Below are 12,549 nucleotides of genomic sequence, written 5' to 3' on the forward strand. Positions count from 1 at the left end.
TATGCCGTTACAACGTTTGTTTGTTTGTTGTTTAACGCCGAACTAAACAATACTTCCAGGTATATGACGGCCGTGTGTAAATAATTGAGTCCGGACAAGACAATCCATGCATTTATTAAAATTGACATGATGCGTCGTGACAATGAGAAAAAATGATACCAATGACTGTGACAATGTTAAAAAACACCTTGAAAGATGTACCACCTGTTTAAACCGGTTCGCCTAATAAGGGGAACGGCAGTGAAAAAATAAATTGATTCGAACGTGATTTCAACGAGTACATCACGACATTTCACGAGCGAACTTCTTCATACGAAAGTTACCTCCCCTGCCGTTTCTAGGGATCGTTAATAATCCAAAAGGATTATACATACTTATGAAATGGTTCCTCCATGCAGGAAAAAAAATCGCTATACATTGCTAGTTTCTAAAGATATATGTACAGTACTACCGCTTCAGGTGTTGCTCTAAACATGCGCAAGTAATTTATGTGATGTAGTTTCATTTTGAGTTAGGTTCAAGTACTGAGTTCTCCCGCTGACGAATTTCCTAACATGGCCACTCATCCTTCGCAACTTGCAGTCGACATGGAACTAAAAAAGGTAATGTCTATCTCCACTGTAAATGATCCATGAGGGATGATCTAAATACTCATCTAAGGTTTACATATGTTCAACTTTAGTTTTTGAAGGTCGATCAGTAAGGGAATTATTTAGTATTTTTCCTTTATGTCCAATTTTCGATCATAAGTAATATCAAGTATTGACTTGACTGGCAGTGTTATTAGTGAACCTGTTACCATAGTAATTTTATATCTATTGCCTTGTGATGTCCAAACCATTGATGTCTATATTACATTTTCCTGTTCAGCTGAAGTTGGGAATTTATTTAACAGTGGTTAAGAGGCGAAAATAAGATGATTCCACGGAAAACGCATGGTATCATGGCGAAATGCCACTGAGAGTCTGAGACTAAAGTCAGAAAAAGGCAAATCTATGTGTCCACAAAGAAAGTCGTATATCATTGAATTTATCATTTTGTACAATTTTATAACCATAATACATCTACCTTTGTCTGTGTAAAGAAATGATTTCTTACCAGGCTTACTTGCTACCAACAATGCAAACTTTCGATTGCTCTACTTCTATCGGGTGTTATACGCAATCTGTTGTTGTCCATCACCCCCACTCCCACCGATACTCCAGCACGATACCCAGGTCTAAGCCCTAAACAGCTTCCAAATTCTACAGGTTTCTGAGCAATGGGCTAATATCTGCATGACCACTGTAATGCTTGTGAATTATTTCAGTTGTTGAACATGAGGCTCTGTCAAATATTTGCAGGATTGTGTTATTAATAATTTTAGTAGCTAACGCAACATCCCAAGTTATATTTACTGAACAATAGGCCCTTTTTGTAAATCTGCAAGTAGACATGATCACAAATTAGAGATTAAGCAGGGCATGTATGTCTTTTTCACAATAAAACTTCATACCCTCTACAGGCTTTTCAAGAGATGCAATCAAAGATGATTACAACGACACAGCAGCTGAAGATCTCAGATGCCCAGATTGAGACGTTGAAGAGGACCATGGCACATTCTAAACTAGTGGACACTGAGATCTCGCAGCTCCCTGGTGGAATCCGGGTGTACGAGGGGGTGGGGAGGATGTGAGTAACTCAGCCAATCATCATCCAGGGTCTAATTTCAATGTTTTAAGTCTTAAGACACATCATATTAACGGATTGTTAAATGAAGCTTCTGTTCTGGAGTTACAGATGTGTGAAATGTACTTGGAAGGTACTGTTGCTGACAAATGGAGAATCACACGCAAGTGTCTTTTGATATCAAATATATCTACACGAGTCGATAAAAGTGTAAAACTCCGAGTCTTGCCAAGGAGTTTTACACTTTTTTCAACGAGTGTTGATATATTTGATATAAAAAAACACAAGGGTGAGATTCTATTTATCATCTAACATCATTCTTCCAACTTTTTCAGTTTGTGGACAGTAATAAGCAGTGTCTTAGTGGAGTACTGCTAACAGCTTCATTAGCAGAGCCATTAGTGATGTCATTTGATTGTGACGTCATGGTAACCAATGACGTCATAATGGTCTGCAAAGCATTGTGAAGCAATTTCATTGCAGCGATATCAGCAATGTAGATATCGCTTGATCTCAACCTATAAATCGGCATCAGTCCGGACTAGTACAAGCAGCCACACACACGTGCTTGCACGTCGCTATATAAGTGCAATAATCTTGGACACGACGTTAAACCAAATTTCACCTCACCTCAACATTGTTCATGATATCAACTACGGTTTTATGTGACTTTGATCCAACAATAGATCCACTGTCTCCACTTGTGACAATGGAGGCCACATTTGTCTACATAGTCTGAGAAAATTAAACTGGGTAATGGATGAAATAAAATAAAAACAAAATTTCATAATTCAGTCAGTACAGCTTATCTGTTATTCCCACCTTGCTTGTAAGCTATTCTCCTCAATATGCCAAAGAAGACTTCTTTAAGCTTTTCTTTATCTAATTACTGTCATTTATTCATGTATCGTAAAACCACCTCCATTGTCTAGTTGTTAGAGCATCTACCTGTAGAGCGGAGGGTAGGTGGTTCGATCCCTGTCCGAACACTTTAACCATTAGGCTACCCGACCGCCCCCCCCCCTGGCGCTCAGCATTATGTGGATAAAACAAGGTCTGGTTGGTGCAGGGACACGGGTGTCCCAGTTGGCTGAGGCGCCGCGATTCGCTGTGCAGAGTTGCATCCCTTGGGCACTACAGAAACCTATGATTGTGGGTTCGAATCCCGGTTCGCCCAGATTATGTTTCTAGGTTTGTCAGCTCCATACCCGTGCTCGTGGGTTTCACCGAAGTGGGAAGCGTCCGAGACCTGCATCACCTCGGACTTTCCTCCCACATTAAGCTGACACGCTGTGATATAACTAGAATACTGTTAAAAGCGGCGTTAAACCCAACTCACTTACTTGCTCACTCAGAGTCAGTGCACTGTGTCTGAGTCAGGTATCCATGTTAACCTGTGACAGGGTATCTCAGTGGGCTAGCATTATAAAACCCACCATTAGTCTGGACAAGCAGACACACACGCACACATGCATGCATGTCACAATATAAGTGCAATAACTTTGAGCATAGCGTTCCCCTCGCCCCATTACTAATGTGCAGTGTGTGGTAATGTATATTACCTGGCCATACATGCACATATCATTGTATAATATGTCATGCAGTATGTGTGTTATGTGAAACATTCTGTCAACTACTCAACCTTTTATACATGTCTGTTTGGACCTGTGAACATCCGGAGTAAAATAAGTCTTCAGCAAACCATGCTTGCTGTAAAAGGCGACTATGTTTGTCGGAAGAGGCGACTTACGGGATCGGGTGGTCAGGCTTGCTGACTTGGTTGATGCATGTCATCGTATCCCAATTGCGTTGATCGATGCTCATGTTATCAATCACTGGATTGTCTGGTCCAGAATCGATTATTTACAGACCGCTGTCATATAGCTGGAATATTGCTGAGTGCGGTGTTACACAACAAACGAACATAACAAACAAATTATTATTTCTGTTTGTGAAAGTAGAGATAATTTATGAATAACAACTTCTTTATTTACTGTGAAGGCGACGTTTCAGTATAGATCCTTATACCATTGTCAAGCTTGACAACGGTATAAGGATCAGCCTTGCTTGACAACGGTATAAGGATCAGCCTTGCTTGACTACGGTATAAGGATCAGCCTTGCTTGACTATGGTATAAGGATCAGCCTTGCTTGACAATGGTATAAGGATCAGCCTTGCTTGACAACAGTATAAGGTTCTATACCGAAACGACACCTTTACAGTAAACAAATAAGTTATCGATACATTATCTCTACTTTGTCATCCGTCAACTTCTAAGGATTGGCTATCAAACAATTCAATGAATACCAGGTATGTCTGTTTTGTGAAACAATGTGACATGTTCAGTGGTTTGTTGTTCATCGTTATCATTCATGAAAGGTATCTATATTCCTAGGTTTCTTCTTCAACCCTTGGATGTTGTACGGTCAAATCTAACAAAGAAGATCAAAGCATCTGACGAGAAAATTAAAACAATAGAGGTAAGGTGTTGAATAAAATCTAACAATGTTCTTGCTTCAAGAGAACTCTGATGGAATGAGCAGGAGAACACGAAGTACAAAAATGGCAATGTGACTTATATTTTTAACGAAATGAATGATTGCAAGATGGATTTTTGCCTGGTCTGGGGGGGGTCTTGAGGGGGGAGGACAGCCAGTTGAATTGGTTATTTCAGTGAAAATGAATTATGAGATACCATATTATGTTGGTGTCGACCTTCAAGCCATTAATAGTTGAATTGACTCAGACTAGTTGAGTATAGTTTGGTTGTCAGTTGTGGTGATTCATGTTTAGAATAGATTACACCAATCTATGCATTTCATATGAGGCCACTAACTGGATCAGAGACCCATGAAGATCCGGGGTAGGATAGGTCTTCAGAAACCCATGCTTGCTGTAAGAGGCGACTATGCTTGCCGTAAGAAGAGACTATGCTTGTCGTAAGAGGCGACTGAGGGCATCGGGTGATGGGATCAGATGGTCTTTTTTAAGTTCGCCTCATATGTTGTATAGGTTTAGAACAAGTTTGGATTGGCACCATATCATGGCCTAATACAACTTCTGTTACATTTTGGAACATTGCCCTAGCACCGCCCTCCCATTGAAGCATTGAACCGGACACACCACCTTGATGTTTTAATGTTTATATGTTGAAACATATTCTATTCATTTGACTAAAAAGTGAAAGTTCAGGGGGTGAGACACAAGCTATACAACATTTTCCCCATGCATGTAGTCATGCTATGTAATTTTACATTTGGCATTTACAAGATATATGTGACCCGGGAAGATCCGGGGAAAAACAGGTCTTCAGCAACCAATGCTTGTTGTAAAAGGCGACTACACTTGTCGTAAGAGACACCTAACGGGATCGGGTGGTCGGGCTCGCTGACTTGGTTGATGCATGTCATCGTATCCCAATTGCGTGGATCAGTGCTCATGATGTCAATCACTTGATTGTCTGGTCCAGACTCTATTATTTACAGACCGCTGTTATATTGCTGGAATATTGCTCGGTGCGGCTAACAAACATCGTGCTTCGTGACTTGTGTGTCATTATTTCACAATGGTTTGAAATGTTGCTTATGACATCTGACTTTGGCTTTGGACAACTAACAAACTTTATGCCATTCTCACTGACTATTTTTATGACCTGGTATTATTATTTAGGAAAACATTTTGACTTTTAGATTTTTTCTCATCTGACCAAAGTCATATTTCTTTGCAACAATAGTACTCAACTCCAGTTCAGTGTAGTTGTCTTCATTTATGGACATATCTTATAAACAGGGATGTCTGGATTGTCATTATTTTTCAATGCTATTTCAAATAATTGTATCTAATATATTATGGTTTATTTGCTTTTTTTATCATTAGAACTTTTAACAATGTAAATAAACATTAAATCAGTCGTCTTCAAGACAAATTTGGAGGAGAAACTGTTTTGAGTTGAACCAATACAAAAAATCCTGGATCCTTGGTAAGTACCGGTACTGTTTACTCATATTTGTAATATTTTTTTAAATTATGTTTCCTTCTGTTGCAGATTAACAAAGGCTACCTGGACAAAAGCCTAAAGGAAAGTGAAGACAGCTTGAGAGAGCTCGTGTTATCAAAACAGCAAGGGAAATAACTCCTTCTGGCTTAATGCCACAAAGACTGTTCACCTTATAAAACCATCGTGTCTCTTGTGTTGTTCATCATGTTTTGTACCTCATTTATGTATACATAATATAAACAATAAAACATAGAAGCTCATAGCCACTTTTTTTGGTGGTCTTTTCAGACACATTATGGGGCATTAATTGGCCACATTGTCTCCCGTTCTGGTCAAGACAAGACACATTGGTATCATGATATTCATCTGCTGTTTTCGTTCTATTCTCCCGATTCATTTTTGGCAAAACTGTTTGCATTTTGATCACACGCATATTCATTCAAACTGCACGTCTCGTTTCGTCGAGTGTGTGAGAGTGGGGGTGGGGGTGGGTCCGTACTATTTAGCGTCCGGGAAATTTCAGACATTCGGAGATTCCTGAACACGCGAACAGACTTAGCATCGGTATTACAAGAAGTCGACCACTATATTTATAAATTGAAATTACTACTTCCTTCGAGTCAACGTCTTTCGGTTTTAATCCTTATTCGCTGAAATGAAGTCGCCACTATAGTATATTCACATGAATGGTTGCCAACCAACATTAGTCAGTTATCTTATGACATTAACCAACAAAATTCAAGCCCTGGTTAGTTAGGAATGTGCCACACTATATTTAGATTATATTACAATTAAATGATAAAGGTTTTTTCCCGTTTGGTGAGTTAAATTACTGTTTTACAAGTAATCATGTCATGCACATTAACGGCTCTTTGTTATAATCAATGCTGGAACACAATTACAGATACTTTGTATATATAGCATCATTCTCCCTGATGTTCGCTGCCGCTACCGGGCGTTATTTGGTTGGACCGAGAGTGGGTGATTATGTAGATATGATTTGTGTTTAAATTATCTGCTTAAGATCTCGTGGAGGTAAGGGACTGGTCATTTATTATTTGGGTGGGTCCGAGGGAATGAGTAGAGGGTCACCAAAAATATGACAGTCTATGAGCGAGGGTTATAAATAATAATACACATACTAGTATTTGGGGAGAATCGTGAAAAAAATGACATAACGTAATAAAATATTAAGTGCTTTTGCGTGTGGTCTTTTCGGCGAGGGTCATGAAAATAATGTAGATCCACAAATATTACCAGCTTTAGGGAGGGTGATTATTCTCAGTAAAACAGTGCATCCAGAACCTCTAACGCACCACCCTGTAATAAATGGCCGGTCCCTAAGGGGAAATCTGTATAGTGTTATCCATGGTCCATAAATTTGAGTTTGGTTTTACCGACTTTTTTTAGCAATATTCAAACCGTATCACGGTTGGTGAACATCAGAAAGGGGCTTGACACATTGTACACGTTGGGAATCGAATCCAGGTATTCAGTGAGACGAGTCAACGCTTTAACCACTGAGCTACCCCACCACAAATAAAGGTCTGTATGTGATATATTAAGACAATCGTGACCTTGTATGTATGTTTGTGTGTTTGTGAGCTATATGACGACGGCCTGTATTTAATCGATTCGGGAACTGACAATCGTGATCAGTAGTGGTAGCAACGACCCACGCCGCCGGGAGACGATGACACGCAATCAACCAAGTCACCGAGCCTGACAACCAGATCCATTTGGTCGCCTCTTCCGACCAGCATAAGTTGCTAGGGACCTATTCTAACCCGGAATACCAACACAAGGCATTCGTCACCACTCGCCCCTTTCCGTAACCTGCAAGAAGATCGGCTTGTCCCGGAATAACACGAGTTGGTCACGAATGCAACACAAGGGAAACCGATATCAATATATTACATATTTTGCTGCCAAGAAGAATAGTTAATGTGAAAATGGCTGAAATGATTAAGATAGGCTGTGTACAATATCTGATCTTATTCATGTTAAAGTCAACCAAACTGATCACCGAAAGTGAAGTACTGGTGATGACAGAAGTGCTTTGTTGTTAAGTTTTAACGGAGAATGAGGTACACCTTATGAACTATAGCTGTTGAGTCGTTTAACAGAACTAACAGTTAATGAAAACACAATAGCAGTACCAAATGCAGTCACAATTACACGAAGACTTAAATATTTAATAATTAAAATCAAGTTAAAAATACTTATCAAATTGCCCAACGCCATAAGTGAAGTGCTGACAGTTGAAATATGGTCTTCTGGGATGCACATCTAATGTTTATAGAAATATATACTGCATTTCCACATTCAAACGCTTTATGGGTGATCGATTACACGAAACCTGATATAGATTTGGTGATGGCTTACTGTGACCGATTGACTTCTTACTGAATCAGTGAATGAGTGAGGGAGTTGGGTTTAACGCCGCTTTTAACAGTATTCCAGTTATATCACGGCCTGTCAGCTTAATGTGGGAGGAAAGCCCCAAGTGATGCAGGTCTTAGGAATCAGTGAATGAAATTCTTTGTATATTTGAAATTCATGTGAAGTGAGTGAATATTATTTCACACCAGATTATAAATATTCTGAGCCAGAGACAATCTTCAAACATTTGCCCCCTCACGCTCTCCCCGTGGCCTAAAATTTGACATTTTTGCCAAAAGCTGAGACTTTCGAAATACTAGTTCTGTCAGTTCACTCGATGATATAAATATGTTGTGTGACCGGAAAAAAAACCATTGTGTGTCATCTCACCTCGACGGCATGAGACGTTGTACATTATATAAATCACTGAATTATCTGGTCCAGAAGCGAATATTTACTGACGTCAACAAACGAACACCAACCACCTTCATCATATTGACATCGTTGATACATGACAAAAATACCAGAAATATTGTCGGATACAGCTGAACCAGCCTGTTGATATCCGCTGCTCAAGACATATTTTTAGTTCATAGATAAAGTTGATGATTTATTGTTGATAGGTATAATTATAATTGAGCTGTATTTAATTAGATATTGGTTATATGTGGCTGAGATATAGCTGACGCATAGTTGGGTTATAACTACATGTATATCGCAACCAGTGAAGACCCGGGTAGAATAGGTCTTCAGCAACCCATGCTTGCCGTAAGAGCCGACTAACGGGATCGGGTGGTCAGGCTCGCTGACTTGGTTTATGCATGTCATCCTGTCCCAATTTCGTGGATGGATGCTCATGATATCGATCACTGCATTGTCTGGTCCAGATTCGTTATTTACAGACTGCCGTCATATGGCTGGAATAATGTTGAGTGCGGCGTTAACAACAACCAAATAAAACACAACATGTATATCCCTATGATATGATGTATAACTCAAGTAAACCCGAGATATGGGGGAAGCTCTTTGTTCGTGATATGCCTCTGTTCACGCAGCAGTAAATGGGTACCCTGATGGATAATGGTGAATGAAAATCGAGAGCACGCTGATCCATTGGCCGGTGGGAATAATGTAGCGCCATCAGTATTCACTTGGTGAATGGAATTCTACGCATTGTAAATAAACGTATTATATACATAAATTGATATATGATCGAAATTTAAGAAATGATATTTCAAACCCCCCTTGATTTAGAATTGACCCCCATCAACCTCTGTTGGTCATAAGAGACGATTTAATGGATCGGCTGAGGGGCTTGGTTGATTGAATGGCATCTTATCCCGATGATTTGGATCGTTGCTCATAATATCAATCACTGGATTGTGTGATAAAGACTCGATTATTTGCAGGCCGTCGTAGTATAGCTGGAAATTTGTCATCATATCCCGATGATTTGGATCTTTGCTCATAATATCAATCACTGGATTGTGTGATCCAGACTCGATTATTTGCAGGCCGTCGTCGTATGGCTGGAAAATTGCAGAGTACGGCGTTATACAAAAATAAACACCTCCGCAGTACGTACAAGGCACGCTCGTCTTACAGGGCGTCTGTTTGCTCACCAAAATGTACTGCACATTTGTCAACCCAAATTACATTACTTCAATGCATATGTTTGCAACAACCCAAATAAACCATTTTACAACGCTGAACCATAAAACATATTTTTAACCAATTTAACCGAATTATCCCTAATACTAATACACCTCTTGAAACTTGGGGCAATTTACTCCCAAAGTCGTTGCAGCGTTTATAATGAAACACTTAATCCCAAGTGTGTGCTTCAACTCTTTTTCAAGCCTATTTTGTAATTTCGGAACACAGATAAGAATCACGGGTCTGCACACACGACGACGGTGGGCTCCGAACAGGGCGTGGTTTTACCCCTGCCCGCAGATTCTATTCAGACTGGTGTCTGTAATTCCCATGTTTTACGGTTCCATGAAAGTAGTCCCGACACACACAAGTCAGCCGAGTAACGCGGTCGTTATTAGGCGGATTTCGGCTTGTTGGATGATAATATCATGCGCATCTCACTGGCGTGGGAGCGTGACATTATACGCCGTTTGGCAAATAAACGTTACACCTGCGAAGTGACATGGTCAGAATTACTGGGTTGCCTTTAAAAAGTACGATTTTGTTTAATTTATTTAACAAACAGTTTCTATAACTGCTCCATCCGTTGTTTTGTAGAATTGGGGATTTGGTTCAGTTGAATTTATCATGATAATAATGTTTGTGGCGATACGTTTCTTATGATGGTCACTTTTTATCAGATGAAATTTACTTCTTGGTTAAATTAAAAAGGGAGAAAATTTTGCTATGTACATCTTTTCAGTCACATATGTTGATTTATATCAGTGTTATAATGTTAAACTGGTTCTGAAGTTATATGGTCGGATATTGCCGATGGGACGTAAATGTTACGTCACTAACTCAATGTCTGCTCAAAATATACTTGCCGTCCCTATTTTTGTGTTTGTCAATTTCGATGAAGAATTTGATTCTACAAAACAATTTAAATGTTTGACCTTGCATCAAATGTAAAATATCCTGATCCAAAACCCAAATTATTTTTTTTTAAATAATGAAATATAAAATAAATATATGTATTCCTTGTTGATATGGACCTGTGAAGATCCGGGGTAGAATAGGTCTTCAGCAACCCATGCTTGTCGTAAAAGGCGACTATGCTTGTAAAAGACGACTAACGGGATCGGGTGGTCAGGCTCGCTGACATGGTTGATGTGATAGATTCCAATTGCGTTGATCGCGATCGATGCTCATGATATTAATCACTTGATTGTCTGATCCAGACTCGATTATTTACAGACCGACGTCATATAGCTGGAATATTGCTGAGTGCGGCGTTAAACAACAAACCAACCAACCAACCGACCTTGTTGATATGCTGGATTTGGACGATGGCAGGAGGAGACAACTCATGTTGGACTGATCTCGAGCTTTAGTTTCATTTCGTAAACACATCCATCTTCGAAACCTACAGGTGCTTGTGAGTTGATTTGACGGTTTGAACAGGTTTCCGTTCTGCAAAAGTTTGGATGTGGGAGGAAAGTCCGAAGTGAGACATTTACGAGCACGGGCATGGTGTTGACAGACATTAAAACATAATCAGGACGAAACTGGGATTCAAACCCACGATTGGTTTCGAATCCGGGTTAACCTTACTCGTGGGTTCACCATAGTGGTTGTATTATTTTGTCGTAAGAGGCGACTAACAGGGTCGGGTGGTCAGTGAGTGAGTGAGTGAGTTTGGTTTTACGCCGCTTTTAGCAATATTCCAGCAATATCACGGTGGGGGACACCAGAAATGGGCTTCACACATTGTACCCATGTCGGGATTCGAACCCTGGTCTTTGGCGTGACGAGCGAACGCTTTAACCACTAGGCTACCCGACCGCCCCTCGGGTGGTCAGGCTTGCTGACTTGGTTGATACATGTCATCGTATTCCAATCGCGTTGATCGATGCTTATGATGTCAATCACTTGATCGTCTGGTCCAGACTCGATTATTTATTGTTTTGTGTGTCGTTAAACATCAACAAAATAAACAAACACACACCATAGCAGTAAACTACTAAGACCTGCACCACTTCGGGATTTTCTCCCACATTAGTGAGAGTGAGTATGGTTTTACGCAGCTTTTAGCATTATTCCTGCAATATCACGGCGGTGGACACCAGAAATGGGCTTCACACATTGTACCCATGTCGGGAATCGGCGTGACGAGCGAACGCTAAAACCACTAGGCTACCTGACCGCCCCTCTCCCACATTGTGCCGACAGGCGGTTATATAACTGAAATACTGTGTAAGAGGTACTAAACCCAACTCACTCACTCACTCACTCACTCACTCACTCACTCACTCGAGAATGAAGTGTGTAGCTGATGCCCTCAGCACGTGGATCGATTTGTCTTTGAAAACAAGTAGCGCATACAAACAAAACAACGCTTGAACGGTCTATTTGCGCTCGAAGAGCCCCTTTAACAGCTGGTCCGCGGTAACACGTGCAGCACGAGGTTTGAAGAAGCTGTACGGGAAACATGCTTGTAAACAGACAAAGACTGTCACACTGTCAGGAGGCCAATTGATAACACTGGTCGTTTATTTTTCTTATGATTAACTGTCTAATTACGTAATCTGAAATGTCTATATCTATGTGGTATATTTAACATACGTCATTAACAACATCCAACACCACCTCATCACATACTTGTACACGGACGCCAACAGTGGATATGTGTGTGTGGAAAATAGCCTGTTTTGTAAGAATTGACATTATTTCAGCGCGTGTGTTTTTTGGTTTGTTGTTCAACGCCGCAATCATCAATATTCCAGCTATGTGACGACTGTCTGTAAATGAACGAGTCTGGTCCAGACAATCCAGTGATTGACATGAGTATCAAGGTTATATTCAT

At 40.2% G+C, this 12,549-nt stretch overlaps 1 protein-coding gene across 1 annotated transcript; it reads left to right on the forward strand.

The window, feature by feature from the left end:
- Positions 1-421: 421 nt before the first annotated feature.
- On the forward strand, positions 422-5,928 carry LOC124134299 (prefoldin subunit 1-like). Its single transcript, XM_046499037.2, has 4 exons — positions 422-602; positions 1,505-1,671; positions 4,065-4,149; positions 5,715-5,928. The coding sequence occupies exons 1-4, from the start codon at positions 555-557 to the stop codon at positions 5,799-5,801; spliced, it is 387 nt and encodes a 128-aa protein (XP_046354993.1). The 5' UTR covers positions 422-554; the 3' UTR covers positions 5,802-5,928.
- Positions 5,929-12,549: the final 6,621 nt, after the last annotated feature.

This window comes from Haliotis rufescens, unplaced genomic scaffold (genome assembly GCF_023055435.1).
Source record: "Haliotis rufescens isolate VD_foot unplaced genomic scaffold, xgHalRufe1.0.p SCAF_11, whole genome shotgun sequence".
NCBI classification, from domain to species: Eukaryota; Metazoa; Mollusca; class Gastropoda; order Lepetellida; family Haliotidae; genus Haliotis; species Haliotis rufescens.